Source organism: Quercus robur, chromosome 11 (genome assembly GCF_932294415.1).
Source record: "Quercus robur chromosome 11, dhQueRobu3.1, whole genome shotgun sequence".
Lineage (NCBI taxonomy): Eukaryota > Viridiplantae > Streptophyta > Magnoliopsida > Fagales > Fagaceae > Quercus > Quercus robur.
In genome coordinates, this window is record NC_065544.1 from 37,545,374 (window position 1) to 37,561,755 (window position 16,382).

General features: G+C 37.4%; 1 protein-coding gene and 1 long non-coding RNA gene across 2 annotated transcripts; both read right to left on the reverse strand.

Moving 5' to 3' along the window:
* Positions 1–217: 217 nt before the first annotated feature.
* On the reverse strand, positions 218–2,694 carry LOC126707191 (uncharacterized). The gene is made up of 3 exons (XR_007648857.1): positions 2,513–2,694; positions 1,505–1,577; positions 218–568 (listed from the first exon to the last, which is right to left on the reverse strand). It is a non-coding gene; the product is annotated as an uncharacterized LOC126707191 (long non-coding RNA).
* Positions 2,695–4,369: 1,675 nt separating this feature from the next.
* LOC126705854 (abscisate beta-glucosyltransferase-like) lies at positions 4,370–6,139 on the reverse strand. The gene has a single exon (XM_050405075.1). It carries the CDS (start codon positions 6,093–6,095, stop codon positions 4,647–4,649), a length of 1,449 nt encoding a protein of 482 aa, XP_050261032.1. The 5' UTR covers positions 6,096–6,139; the 3' UTR covers positions 4,370–4,646.
* Positions 6,140–16,382: the final 10,243 nt, after the last annotated feature.

Below are 16,382 nucleotides of genomic sequence, written 5' to 3' on the forward strand. Positions count from 1 at the left end.
CAGTCAAATCCAATTATAAGCTTCTATGTGAACTCTCTAGTCTTGATCTAAACTGTCACAAGCCAAACCTATTCTCCAGAATTTAAAGCATGATCGTCATGTTAATATCAAGTTTACCTCAATACTAACACGAACCAACGTAAACTGAAGGTACTTATCAAGAATTGTTTCTTGTATTCTTGCTTATTTCTTGCATAAAAGCCACAATATACAAAAATGATGAAAACTTTGAAACTTCATTTCCTTTGAACTTGGAAAGATTACCACTTAGCTGAAACATCAGGTATCCGTGTAAATATTACATAGTTAAACGTTTAGCAAAACTCTTATAACAAACCTAACCCGAAAGACATACAACTAGGGTTCAAAACAAATTAAGGTTCCAAATTACATTTGTGCTCAAATGATCAAATACATCTTGATTCCTCCTATACAACAAAAGAGCTAAACTACTATACAACAATAACATCATCAACAACAACAACAAACCTATACAATCTAAAAAACAAGAATCATAGAATCCTTGCCACCTCTAATACTCTCATTGCTTCCAAAAAGAACCTGTGCACTGAAATATAATAGGATGAGCTACGAAACCCAGTAAGGTTTTAAGCTCCATGGGCCTTTAATAAGAATGAATGTAAATCAAATATTTTATGGATATACCAGCTTTGATAAAATAGCCTTCACACTGTTCATATTGTTCTTAAAATAGCTTACGAGCTTTTAGATGAAAATACTTCATTTTCCTTTTATATAATAATAAAAGGGCATAATAAGGAACTTAAATATAATTCAGAAATCTTATCTTTGAATAGACTATAAAATACTTAATCATAAACTTCTTATCAGACTTTAACACATTCAACCTACCTTTCTTATCATCATGCTTTTCTTATCATCATGCTTTTCTTATAATTTACAAATAGCTTAATAGCTCATTTATAATACATATTAGTTAATCCAATTATAAGTCTGTCACAACTTTAGGAGGCTTCCAGCACAGAGTGCCAGGCATCCAACATTTCCCACAATGCTAGGTAATCCCAAGATCATATCATAATACATATCTTCAACAATGACGGTAGGTTGGCATCCTCCATAAGTTGGTCATTACCAACAAGAGCGGATACAATAGAGCCAGTCCCACTTTTAATGGCCAATCAGAATCTCCATGGAAATACCAATATTATAACCCCTACTAGCTGAGTTCAGATCATAACAATAGAATAATTGAAAATTATATTTTCCTGATAACTTTGCTTTTACATAAATGTTCCACAATAGTAGCATATCCACTTCATTCTTAAATATTATGTTCGTAATATAAATAATATTATCAATATGCTAAAATTATCATGTATATAAGATTGAACAACTCACGAACATATAGTTTACTTAAATCATGCTAATATTTAATATTTCTAATTAAAAGGTTTTAATGTATAATAATTTTCTAAATAATTTTAATATTTATCAAACACACATGTCACATATCCTTTACCTGAAAACAGAAGACGCAAGAGATTGAGATTGTATAAGAAGAGCTCAAGTGTCCATGTTCTCGTTCTCGCCACCTAAATGAAAAGCTAAAACTTATTACTGACAAACTCTTCCTAATATATAAATTTATACCTCAAACACAACCTAACTCTCAAACTCAAGAAAATCCTTACTTTCCATCACACAAGGATTCCCAAAGCACATGATACAATCATCAAACACATTATGTACCCAAACCATAGAGAAACCAAAACATAAAAGTTATATATGATCCAAACATACCAAAGGATAAGCATATTAAATTATAACTCAAAAAATTCACCCTAACTTGAGAATTAAATCCACAAAATCAGGTGTAGCATATGTTATTCACTACTCATTTCAGCAATATATGCCCTATTTGTAAAATAAAAATGGGCTATCTATACACATCCAAATGTCATGAAATTTTACAGAATCACTCCCCTATATGTCTAGCATATACCATAAAAATTTTAGAGTCAAAGAATAAAATTATGATTTATTAAAAATCATACAAGACAGAATGCTCGAATCTATCTTGAAAACATTTCTTGCAACTTAAAAATTCAACCATTATTTTTATATTCATCCAAATGCTGTGAGGCCACTTCCATAACAACCATGTTTGTCTCAAAATTCACAAAAAATACTCCTAGCATCCTAATTCACAAAATATGATTTAATACAGATTTTTCTTGTTATAAACATCAAATTTGTCACAGTGACAGTTTCAGCACATGTTCTTACAAAATCATCAACTAATAGCAATAGGCCTTCATTTCATTTAAGTATTTTTATACCTATACTATACACATTAAAATACGTTAATAAGCATTCAATAGACCACAACATCATCACTCTTTCAAATTACTAAAACAAAATTACAAGTTCAGCTTCTAAAATCAGATTAGAGAATAAAGAAGGGAAAATCAACAAAACAAATATATTATCAAAATACCTAAAATCAGATGAGGTTTAATTTACTTACCCACAAACTTTGAAGCTGAAACTTTAGTGTTACTCTTTCAGTTTCTTCTTTAGAGAGAGATGTCTATAATTTTTGGTGAGAGAGTGAGAGAGAGATGCAGTTGTGTAAGAGCAAAGGAAAAAGAAGAGAAAGAGCAAAAAGAGATGAAGCAAGAAGCTTCTGGTACAGCAAAAGAAAAGATAAGGGAATTAACTTTGGGGGTGGGGGCACATGTAATGCTAGGGAAAAAAAATATCACAACCCACTTTTTCAACTTTTAGCATATATACTTTTCACCCCCTTACAAGCTTATATTTCTAGAAAGGCCCAAACAATAATATAACTTTACATATAAGCCCTTATCTTTATAAACTTCTTTCCATAATATTAAAAGAGCATATATGTTTTAAAATATCACAATATCAAAGCTTCATGCACTTAAAAGTAATTAAGATTATAACAAGCATATAAACCCATAAAATTAATTATGCAATTAGGTTGGGGTGTTACATCGACAGACCTCTAATGCCCAAATCCCAAAAGCTGTTCTGGAAGAGTATCTAGAAATTAAAAGTACCAGGTAAGATCAAGCACTTTCTCTGGAAAGCCTGGACAATTTTTTTGCCAACAAAAGAAAATCTAATGAAGTGAAAATCCTCCAAAAGTCTGTGTGTCATCGCTATTCTGCAGAATCTAAGGATGTCTTTCATGCATTGTGGGGCTGTGAAAAATTGCAATCTATTTGGGCAACCAATTCAGGTTGGGTTGATAGGACAAGAATGCAATCAAGTTCCTTCCCGGAGGTGGTCAATTTGATCCGTGAAAAACCACAACTAGTTCCTTTATTACAGCTTGGTCAGTTTGGTATCAACGAAATAAAACTTGCTTGCAAGAAGACTCTTTGCCACTAGACAGAATATCGACCCTTGCAATAGGGTACATTCAGGACTTTAATAATCTAGGCAATCCCCTTCACAGAAGCCAACATGCTACTGAAAAGAATTGGAGAGCTCCTGTTACAGGGAATATGAAGACAAACTATGATGGCGCAATGTTTGATGAGTCAGATGAGGCAGTTATTGGAGTGGTTATTCAAAACTTCGATGGTGAAGTCATGGCTACTCTCTCTGAGAAGATTCAAAAACCATCTTTTGTGGAAGTTCTAGAGCTGTTGGTTGCGAGGCAAGCAGTAAGTTTCACTTTAGAATTGGGTTTCAAAAATTCTACCTTTAAAGGGGACTCTGAGCCAGTTGTTAAGTCTTTACAGGGTAGGGGTATGAAAAATTCCCAAAGGGGACATCTTATAAAAGACATTTTGTCTTACGTAAACTCTATGTAGAGTTTTTATTTCTCTCATGTTGTTTGGTAAGGTAATGCAGTTGCTCATGCCTTAGCTCAGAGAGCAAGACTTTCTTTTCCATTATTAGTCTGAATGGAGTCTGTTCCACCAGATATTCTGTCTTCCTTTTTTGTCTAATTTTCCAAATTCTTGATTTTTTTTTTTTTTTTTCTTTTTGAGGAGCCAAATTCTTGATTAATAAAGCTGCAAGTACTTCCTTCTCAAAAATAAATAAATAAATAACCTTTACTACTTACAGAAAATAGAAATGGACCAAAATACCAAGCCAGCTTGCAAGTGACATTAGACACTCAATGGTTTGGACCATGCATTTATCTTCTCTTACAAAACCATAAATTAATGTTTAGTTGTCAAATCAAATCTCACAATTTCGGCTTACAATGTTAGTAAACTGAAGTTAACATGGCAAAATCTATTCCTTTTATATTTTTTTATAGTAAAAGGCGAAAGAATAGTTCGCTCTGTGGTCACCGCGTCAAAGAGCTAAAAGAAAAAAAGAATCAACTATCCACCAGAAATCAATACAAACTTTCTTTTACTCATCTTCATTATTTCGACCTTAAATAGAACCTACAGAGTTCCTTTTTCTTTCTGCTGCATTCCAATCTGATTACATAATCTTCATTGCACACTTTGTATACACCTAAGAAATCGTGTTTCATAATTTCAATTAAAATTATGAACTAGTAAAAACATTATTTTATAATTTTAACTTAATCATATTTTTAAAATACGATTTCAGCCCGTGTAATTGTACGTGTATATTGAGCGTGCAATACCAGAGTGTAATAATCATTACCCTCCACTATCGACTCTCATTTTCTTTGAGGATTTAAGCTCCTCAATTAAGGCATCAGCATCTATAGACGAAGATCCACCTACTTGAACAGCTTTCTTAGCCTTCTCTGCAAGCTCTTTAGCTCTTTTTCTCATCTCTACAATCTCATCACCACCACTCATCATCCTTTTCACTCCCACCTCCACCTTCTCCCTCACAACCAACGCTTTCTTTTCAGAACTAAAAGACATCCACTCCATGCTCCCAACTTGAACTCCAATCCCCAACACATCAGTAACCAATTTCTCATTGGAGAACTGTTCAGCAGAGAGTGGCCATGTAATCATAGGCACACCACAACAAACTCCCTCTAACATAGAGTTCCATCCACAATGAGTCATAAACCCTCCCACAGCACCATGTTCTAATATCAACAACTGAGGTGCCCACCCTCTTATTATCACACCCTTCTTTGATTCCTTAATCCTCTCTTCAAATCCTCCAGGAAGACAACGTTCTTCATCTTTGAAGGTTTTTCCAACTACCCAAATGAATGAATAATTGGAAGCCTCAAGAGCATGAGCAACCTCAAGGAACTGTCCAGGAGCAAAGCTGGGTTTGCTTCCAAAACTAATATAAAGAACTGAATTGGGTTCTTTCTCATCCAACCACCTTAAACAACTTTGATCGGCTTGCTTGCCTCTCTCAGCCTTATCTGTAGTATTTTTGTTACATAGAGAAGCTGGTCCTACAAGCCAAGCCTTCTTTCCCATCTCCTTTCTGAAATAGTCTGCATAAGCTGGCTCCAATTCGTAGAAACTATTAACCACAGCCCCAAAACTCTTTTCTTCATCTTTCGCCATCCTATCAGAGCGCCCAGATTTGTCTCTAAGAAAAACAGGAAGCTGAGACCTTGTCAACTCGATCCGATCAGGAAGACCCGGAACCAAAAAAGGCTCATAATCCGAACCCACTTTCTCATGAGGTTCATACTTTCTTATATTCTCTTTAACACAGCGAGGAAAGCACCCACTACCATTGAAAACAATCCTTCTAATTCGGAGCTCATCGAAAAGCTCAGCAGCCCAACGGTGAAACATGTCGAAGACAATGCAGTCGGGTTTGTGTTCAATGAGGAAGAGTTTCAGAGGCTCTCGGAGGACTGTGGTGTCAGTGGAAGGGGTGGCTGACATGTCTGAGTCAGGTGAGACGGCACCGTCTAGTAATTGGAGAGCGTGGATGGAAATTGGGTGGCCAGAGTTTTGGTCACGGAGGATGGAGTTTTGGAACTGAAGAGCATTTGTGGGTGTGACTATGATTGTGGATTTGGCTCCGTGGGAAGCAAAGAGTCTTGCTATGTCTATCATTGGGATTTGATGACCTCCACCCACATAAGGAAAGAAGTACATTTCGACTTGAGGAGCTTCTGAGTTCATGGATGTTCTAAGAGACAGAGAGTTGGACATGAAAAAAGATGAATCTTTATGCACCTGATTTATTAAGAGTTGCAGAAGCATGGATTTTAAAGCAGGATTTTATGCTGACGTCATTGGTGACTTCTACTTTGATTGTGACTTTCGGGGTTGTATTCACACTGCTTTTAGCACACATGTGTGTCAAACATACACACGAACTTTTGGACACAAAGGTACATTCTCTAGTCAGTTAATGATTGGTTTTAAGGGATAAGGGCTGGATCTTTTCACATTCAGTAACAGAGAACTAGTTTCTTTCTAGGTTTTATGAACACGATTTTTTTTCACAGGCGACTTTGTTGTGAGTCTTGTGACTGTTAATAACCTGTTAATAACTACTTAACACATCCTCCCGAGCACATTCTCCATATTTTGGTACGGTCTAGAGAATTATCAGTAAATTTTACTTTTTTTTTTTTTTTTAATATTTATTTTTTTAAATATATATTTTCTATCTCATTTAAATATTATTTTTTTATTTTTTTTTATCATTATTTATTCTTCTTATATTCATTCACAACCATTATATTTTTCAATGAAAAGTATTATATTCACAACATGTTTCGCAATATTTTTATAAGAATCACATCAAAATCTTAGATGAAAAGTTGTTACTAGTTATAATTTAAACCCACAGCTAAAATTATTTTTTTACTCACCAATATTAACTAATAACAATCTATTACTTAAAATTTATTGCAGAAATATTATGGTAACATTTTTCAAATAAGATTTTTTATTTTTTATATTTTTCCTCTCTTTCAATTCATTCTCATCCATTAGTTTTCATTTCTTTTTTCTTGTTTTTATCCTCCCCACGTGTCCAACCTATCTCTATTCACCCCCCCCCCCCGCTCCACTCCTTCTTTTATTTTCTTTTTCTCCCTCACATTACACTCCGGACTCTCTCTTTCATTCTCTAGCTCTCTTTTTTTTTTTACTTTTTCTATTTCTACTTTATTCTAGAACACTCTCTAGCATGATCTTTTGACTTCTATTTCTACTTTTATTTTCTTTCCTCTTCAACTCACTTCACACACACACACACACACACACACACACACACATACATAGCCGACATGGCCTTCGTCTATCTTTTTTTTTTTTTTTTTCCTTCCTTCTTTTCTTGTTCTAATTCACTTTGTTGTTACAATGGAGCTTAAATAGGCTTTCATGCTCTTGATTTGTTGTTTTTGTTTTGATTTTAGATTTATTGTTCTAATTAAATTTGTATTTTTCTCTGTTCTTGATCTGTTGTTTTTATTCTGATTTTAGATTGTGTTTGTGTTTTGATTGTGTTATCATTTGAGAGAGAGACACAAATGAACAAAGAAGAGAGGAGGAAAAAGAAAGAATATTTTTTTTATTCAGCCGGGTATTTTTTTAAGATAAAATAAGGGTTTGGAGTTGCTATAGTGTTCTCTAAATTAAGAGAACTACTGTAGCAACTTAAAAAAAAAAAAAAAAAATTTGGAAGTGTTCTCTAAATTAAGAGAACTATTGTAGCAACTTTAAAAAAAATTTAGAAAAGCTTTATGTTTAGAGAGGCTGTTGGAGGGTGAAAAGTAGCATTTTATCCAAAAAAATAGAGATACAGCATCTGTTAGAGATGCTCTTACAATATTTTTCTGCACTTCTCACGATTTACTGCATCATAATTATGGTAAAAATGTTTGTGATTCTAAATTTTCTCTTCTATGTAAGACTTAGGGTCCGTTTGGTACTAATGTTAAAAAATTGAAAATTGTTATTTGAAAATATTTATGGAAATACGTGTAGATGAAAAAGCATGAAAATACGAGTAATATTATTTAAAAACTGAAAATTGTTGTTTGAAAACACAAACAAAACAGGCCTTAGAGTCCGTGTCAAGTTATGGATTGATGTGTTTTGTGGTCAGCCACCCTTTACTCTCCTTTTGTATTTTTGTTTACCCATTTTATCTTATTGTTTATCGTAAAATTATGTCAAACTTAAAAAATTATTAAAAAAAAAATTTGTTGACTGTAAAATTTTGTAGAATATTTTACCAAAAAATAAATGGTAAAATTTATAAAAATACATAGTAGCTCTCTCCTCCATTTGGAGGCAGGCTGCTGATCTTATGGGGAACTTATGGGTTGGTTCCAATGTTAAGGTCACCGATGGTGGCTGGGAGTAATTGGTTTTGATGGTTTGTGCTTATAAAATTTGATAGTTCGACAAACGCCTAAAAATGTTATAATAAAACTATTTTCAAATATAAGTTTGCGTTAAATCTACTTGTAAGTTTCGACTACACTAGTAACTTTCACGTGTATTAAAAATGAAAAATAAAAGAAGGTAATGAAATACTAATTTTAAGGGGTTTTTTTGTCTTTTAAATTTTGTAGTCTACACAATCATTTTGATTGAGCCGCGGCAGCTACCCACGTACCAAGCTTGGCTTTTTAGCTTTCACACCCCCAAACTTTCTTTCTATCCAAAAGAAAAAACCATCACAAGTTTTTTTTTCCCTACTAATAATAACAGAGAATCCAAGTTCACCTTTTTTTTTTTTTTTTAGTTAACCACTTATTCAAATACATCCTTCAGTTTGCTCTCTTTTTTTCTCTTTATTTCATTTAAATATTAGATTTAATTGCACTAATATACAAGATTTTCAGACCCAAACTGTTCATTGAACCGTAAAGGGAAGAGGTTCAAAGTTTTTTAAGTTAAATCGGAGTCGAACTGTGATAACGTCATAATTAATTTAATAATTATTTAAATATAAATAAATATATTAAATTAGTATAAATAGAAAAATTAAATTTAATGATCCAATTAAATTTAAAATTTTATCTTTCAAATGTATTTTTTTATATCATACTTTCACAGGACAAATAAAAAATATCATATCTTAAGTATACATAAATATAATATTTATTTATATGTTGACTAGTTAAATTCGTGATAGTAATATTGTAATAATATAAGAATTAGAAGGACACTTAGTAATTTTAAATTAAAATAATTATTTAATAATTATTATATACTTAATTGTATCTATTGACTCCCTATTTTTTCTCTACTATTTAAACTTTGCTACATTATAACTATGACAAAAATAAGTTATGAAATATTTTGTAATACTAAATTTTCTTATTTAAAAAAAATTATAAATATGAATTAAAAGTACTTATATATTATTTGTTATATATCACTCCATCAATAGTCACATCACATCACGGGCTCAAAACCAATGGCTGAATTATTTTGCCATTTTGAATTCAAATATCAAAACTTTTACTCTTTCCCAATGCCAAGTCACGTGAAGGGGCTTTGGAAACATAAAGTTTTCTTCTTTTCCCCAATGCCAAGTCACGTGAGAAACATAAAATAGAATTCCAAACAAACACAAACCGAGAAGGTGAGAAACAACAGTAGTGGGTTGCTAGCTTGCTGTTTCAACTTCACACAATCCCTACTTTGTCATCTTCTTCTTCTCAGTTTTTTTTTTTTCCCCCTCACAAATCTTTTGGTTCCAGATCTGAAAAAAGTCCAAAGCATGCCAGCCAAATCTTTAATTTCAACTGGTATTTGCTATAAAAAAAAAGGAACCTTGAGAACCGCGAGAACCGTTCACGATTTTAAGAACCGTGTGGCTCACACGGGTTCATGCTTTTCTTGTATAGAAAGATTCTTAAGGCTAAAAGAACTGCAAAGTAGAGAGGTTCACGGTTAACTGGGTCGGACCATACGGTCCGATCTGGATTTCAAAACCTTGCTAATATACCCTATATCATAAAGGTGCTCGTACTTTGTAATCTAAATTAAGAAAACTTACAATCACTACTCCAATTGTAATAAAGTTTGTAAATGTATCTCATAGTCTGATTCACAATTCAAATTAACATTCATGTGCAAGCCACTTGATCATTTTAAAATGAATTCCCCACTTTTGCCCTTGCACACAATGCTAAATTACTAAATAACACTTGCTACTTTCAAAAATGAACCAAAAGACCTAGCCCACTTGTTTAAGTAATCACATGACTGATTCTCCCAAAATTCTCACTCTTTCCCAACCCCAAAACTCCATTGTCCCTCTCTTGCTCTCCAACTCAGTCTCCCAAAAATGGAAATTAAGCTTGAACCCGATTTAGAAAAAAGTATAAAAAGCTCTCACAACCATTAAGATTGCAATCAAGGTTGATTTGAATTTATTAGCTTTGTTCTTACTATGAGAATTGTGATCCAATGGGACCAAGATTCTTTTCTAATGGTAAAACAGAATCTCTCGCTAGAAATCTTAAGGTGGAGATTCAATTAGGGATACATTACCCCGTAACCTCAAGGACTAACATTGAGTCATCACTTAATTTAATTTAATAAAAAATTGAGAAAATATCAAAGTAAAGTTGATTAACGAATAATAAAAAATTATATGAAATATCATATAAATCAAAATTGCATGGCCTTTGTATTGAACACAATCTAGTAAAAAGATACAATACTTTGTGTTAGTGGCAGCTCTAAGAATTATTTCTAAAATAGTCATTAAGAAATTTAAATTATACAAAACTTAATAAAAAGATAACTTGAATATATATCTATATCACAAAAACAAAAACAAAAAACACGCAAATACTTGAAGTTTTTAAATTGTCCTTCTACTAACAAAATTAAAAGGAAAAATGGACTGATAATAGATAACATAAGAACTGGTCTGAAAGAAAGAAATAGAGTGAGAGATAATCTAAAATAATAATAGAGAAGAGAAAATTTGAGAAAGTGAGAGACAAAGACAAGCAACAGATGATACCTGTAGGGACACAAAATCTTCAGCGGCCCATCAACGTTGTTGGGCTCGCGCAAGGAAAATCCCTCACAATGATATTTGTAGAGAGTGGGCTTAAAAAAGGCCAGCGTTGGGTCGCGGGGCGGCATCTCGGGCCGGACTACAGGTATACCGACATGAGGAAGAGCCTCGGGCTGGATATTCAGGCCCTTCAATCTTGTATCTAGGAGGATTTGGCTCCTCGGATATGATCCGAGGAGTGAGGGCGCTGTTCCCGGTCACCCATCGGTGGGATTTTAGGTGATGTCCGGCGTGTCTTATCCAGACACTCACTTTCATCAAGTCTTTCTCAAGAAGCCAGATGGGAGCCCCTCTCTTTGGTCACATAACATTCTCTTTTATACTAGCCTATGTTAGTTGTCCTTCGTCCACGTGTAGGGTCGATCTTTCCGGGACAGATATCTGTCCCATCAGTCTAGTCCCAAATTAGCTGGAGATGATCCATAAAGCCTAAGATCCCGGCTCTGTTAGGGGCAGTGTCATGTCAAGGAAGGGTATTAAGGACTATTTCCATGAGATATTTTCTGACCTCTCAAGCTCGCCTGTATCCCATTTTCGTCAGTGGGGTTCTGGGCTTTCCGAGGACGAAGTGGTCCTCGGACGTGTCTTTGAGCCATATCGAGCTCACTACTTTTGGGCTTGGGCCCTGGCCTCCTTTAGTTTGGGGGCCTGTGGACTCCCTATAAGTGAGCGAGCCGGGCCCATAGACTCTTGGGCCCCACAATAGCCCCTCGAAACCCTGCTGTCCAACGTCCTGGTTGGAGAGGTGGGTTTCGGTAATTCCGAGCCTTAACTGCGGCTCATTTAATTCGGCCCTTGATCAACGTTGGTGACTCTTCACCTCCCCGAGGAATGCGCCGGTCTACGAGCCGTTTTTCCTAGATTTACGTACGTTGCCGTTATGCCGCGTGGTTATCTGCAACGTGCCTTTAATCTTTTACCATTTACGAGACCTTCTGGATGTAGCGGTTACTGATGGTGTGGGAGAACGAAGCGACGCGTTATACTCTGGATTTCCCTGGGGATTTGAATGTGTCACATACCCTCTTCTTCGTCCCCTATATAAAGAGAGAAGACAGAGGGTGACTTCTTCATATCTGAGTTCTTCACGTTCTTCCCTGAATCCACTTTCTCCATCCCGTTACTCCTCCTTCTATAATACTTATCTCATAGTAATCCACCATGAACAAATCCTTCCTTTCCCAGAAACGCCATATCCCAGCAAAACTCGAGATGGCTCGGTCTGGGCAAGGATGGCGGAGGCTTAAGATTTGCCTCCCCATTCTTTTAGCCAAAATCCGAAGCAGGGACTCGTCATACCCCACTTCTGGTGTGACTGAGTCGAAAACCTCCCTTGTCATCTCCATCCGCTCTCTCACGAGCATACCTAATAAGGCTCCCCTTCTCCCTCTTTTGCTCCTTTTACTTTCTTTTCATTGCTTCACTCTTCTTCTCCTCCTTCCCGCTCATGTCCTCCATCTTCTTTTTCCCTTGCATTCTTCAGTAACAAGAGCTTGCGGAAGTGCTTCCATGTCTTCCAATTCTTCTTCCTTCTCCTTCATTATTTTTGTATAAGGATCTTCTCCTGATATGAGCAGTACTGAGGCATAGATTTCAGAAAGACTTTGAAGGCGAATTCAGAGGACACCTGATGGTTTATTTACTTGTATTACGGATATTGTTATTGTTTTAGCAGTTCATTTTTTGTATAGGCTTGTTTAAGCCCTTCCTTGTATGTTGTAACCATTTGTTATATTAATAAAAGTTATTGTTATTCTACTTCTTATGTCTTGTTTATATATTTTAATAAGCATAAAAGCGCTGCTCGGCATAATAGTATAGCATTTGAATCAATAATGACTAAGACCAAAGTAATCCTTAATAAAAAGATGCCACGATAACTTTAAAGAGATTACTATTCAACATAACAATCCGACCAGTGAAGAATGAGACTTATCTTAAAGTTAGCCGTGATGTGTGTTGAATGCTCGATAAGGTGTAGGAAGTACTTGTCCGAGGACATATTACCCACCGGGTGAATGGCCTCCTTAGGTTGACGATCATTAGGTTATTCCGCCATCTCCATGATACGCGAGCCTTAACCTTTTCCAGTATTTAAACCGAGAAATTTCTTCATTCGGGCAGTTGATTTCCCAAGAAGCCTGAGTCCGAGGACTTTGCAAAATCTGGGTTCTGTTCAAGACTTATGCGTTTTGTCTTATGTACTTGACTTTTCTCTTAGGCTTGAATCCGAGACTTGTGTCCGTATTGGTACTTGGTTTTCCCTTTTTAACTTGAGTCCGAGGACCATGCAAGCCTTAGGTTCTGTCCAAGACCAATGTCTGCATCAGTGTTTGGTTTTCCCTTTTAGCTTGAGTCCGAGGACCATGCAAGCCTCAGGTTCTGTCCAAGACCAATGTCTGCATCAGTGCTTGGTTTTCCCTTTTAACTTGAGCATTTCCCGAGGTGCTAAACAGGGTGTCCCTGGGCCTTCACGCAAAGCGGGCTTGGGCCGCGAATTCAATGAATCCGCGGGTTAAGAGATATTTCTGCAACTTCTGGCCACGTAGTACCTCTCTGACGCCCCAAGGATCGAGGCGCGCCTTCACGAGGCTTCTTGAGTCTCTAGACTGCAGTTGACGTTGGAAGTTGAGCCAGAACCACTTTATCCGTAGTGCTCCTTGGGACACCGCGTGAGTTGACTGCCATCATCTTGTCCTTTCAAATAAATAGGAGGGAGAGAGGGTTGCTTTATATATACACCCATCCTTTTACTTTACTCTCATATCACGCTTCCCATATCCGGAGCTCTCCTTTCTTGGCATAACATGTTGAAAGCGAGGGTTGGGAAGAAAGAACCTTCTCCGCCGCAGAAGCGCCGTGTCCTCATGAGGCTTATAACAGTAAGGTATGGGCACAGGAAGCACAAGTTCAGAAGAGTACTCCATCTCCACCGAGGGGGAACGGCGTCTCTCCCTCTTTTAGTCAAAATCCGAAGCAGGCTCTGTTCATGCCAGCACTTTGGTATGTCAGAAGAAAGATTCTCCGTCATCAGCGCCTCTGCTTAGCAGCAGGCGAATGTTTAGAGAAAGCCCCTCAGTTTCCCACTCCCTGCATCTTTCCTTCAACGGTGCCAGGCTCAAGTTGGGTTTCTTTGGCTGCCTGAGTTATGGGCATGTAGGAGCGCGGGGGAAGAATAAGGTCTCGGAGCTGTAGCCGACCTTTCCTCCGACATACCTCCTCGGCTTTCTCCACCTTTCTTGTATTTTTCTTTTTCTTGCTTCTGTAGTAAGCTTTGATGTAAGCTGATTCCAGCTTTTCATTGTACTTTGTACTATTTCTTCGTTGTAATAAAAATGGAAATTGATTTGCATGTTTTAAGCGTTGATCTATTGGGCAATACCACTCTGTGAACGAATGTGCTCTATGTATGTGTTGTTTTGAAAATATTTGTAACAAAGCTACTTTGAAGTATAATCTAACCAACTCTCATCTACCAGCACTATCAGGCATTATATCGATAATTTGTAATAAATCAAACTTAGGAAAACTGACCGAGATATCAGTTGTATATTCTGTGATGAGCGCATGAATATCGTCCAAGGCTGATGATTTCTAAGCAATCCATCTGAGCAATTGACTGGGACATAGGGGACTCCGATGACGCTTTCTTGTATTCGGTTTCCCCATAGGCTTCGGTCCGAGGACCATGCAAGGCCCTGGTTCTGTCCGTTACTTGTAAGAGTTCTTTTTGTACTCGGTTTCCCCATAGGCTTGGGTCCGAGGACCATGCAAGGCCTTGGTTCTGTCCGTTACTTTTAAGATGTCCTCTTTGTACTTGGTTTCCCCATAGGCTTGGGTCCGAGGACCATGCAAGGCCTTGGTTCTGTCCATTACTTATAAGATGTCCTCTTTGTACTTGGTTTCCCCATAGGCTTGGGTCCGAGGACCATGCAAGGCCTTGGTTCTGTCCATTACTTATAAGATGTCCTCTTTGTACTTGGTTTCCCCATAGGCTTGGGTCCGAGGACCATGCAAGGCCTTGGTTCTGTCCATTACTTATAAGATGTCCTCTTTGTACTTGGTTTCCCCATAGGCTTGGGTCCGAGGACCATGCAAGGCCTTGGTTCTGTCCATTACTTATAAGATGTCCTCTTTGTACTTGGTTTCCCCATAGGCTTGGGTCCGAGGACCATGCAAGGCCTTGGTTCTGTCCATTACTTATAAGAGTTCTTCGTTGTACTTGGTTTCCCCACAGGCTTGGGTCCGAGGACCATGCAAGGCCTTGGTTCTGTCCATTACTTATAAGATGTCCTCTTTGTACTTGGTTTCCCCATAGGCTTGGGTCCGAGGACCATGCAAGGCCTTGGTTCTGTCCATTACTTATAAGAGTTCTTTGTTGTACTTGGTTTCCCCACAGGCTTGGGTCCGAGGACCATGCAAGGCCTTGGTTCTGTCCATTACTTATAAGATGTCCTCTTTGTACTTGGTTTCCCCATAGGCTTGGGTCCGAGGACCATGCAAGGCCTTGGTTCTGTCCATTACTTATAAGAGTTCTTCGTTGTACTTGGTTTCCCCACAGGCTTGGGTCCGAGGACCATGCAAGGCCTTGGTTCTGTCCATTACTTATAAGAGTTCTTCGTTGTACTTGGTTTCCCCACAGGCTTGGGTCCGAGGACCATGCAAGGCCTTGGTTCTGTCCATTACTTATAAGATGTCCTCTTTGTACTTGGTTTCCCCATAGGCTTGGGTCCGAGGACCATGCAAGGCCTTGGTTCTGTCCATTACTTATAAGAGTTCTTCGTTGTACTTGGTTTCCCCACAGGCTTGGGTCCGAGGACCATGCAAGGCCTTGGTTCTGTCCATTACTTTTAAGATGTCCTCTTTGTACTTGGTTTCCCCATAGGCTTGGGTCCGAGGACCATGCAAGGCCTTGGTTCTGTCCATTACTTATAAGAGTTCTTCGTTGTACTTGGTTTCCCCACAGGCTTGGGTCCGAGGACCATGCAAGGCCTTGGTTCTGTCCATTACTTATAAGATGTCCTCTTTGTACTTGGTTTCCCCATAGGCTTGGGTCCGAGGACCATGCAAGGCCTTGGTTCTGTCCATTACTTATAAGAGTTCTTCGTTGTACTTGGTTTCCCCACAGGCTTGGGTCCGAGGACCATGCAAGGCCCTGGTTCTGTCCGTTACTTGTAAGAGTTCTTTTTGTACTCGGTTTCCCCATAGGCTTGGGTCCGAGGACCATGCAAGGCCTTGGTTCTGTCCGTTACTTTTAAGATGTCCTCTTTGTACTTGGTTTCCCCATAGGCTTGGGTCCGAGGACCATGCAAGGCCTTGGTTCTGTCCATTACTTATAAGATGTCCTCTTTGTACTTGGTTTCCCCATAGGCTTGGGTCCGAGGACCATGCAAGGCCTTGGTTCTGTCCATTACTTATAAGATGTCCTCTTTGTA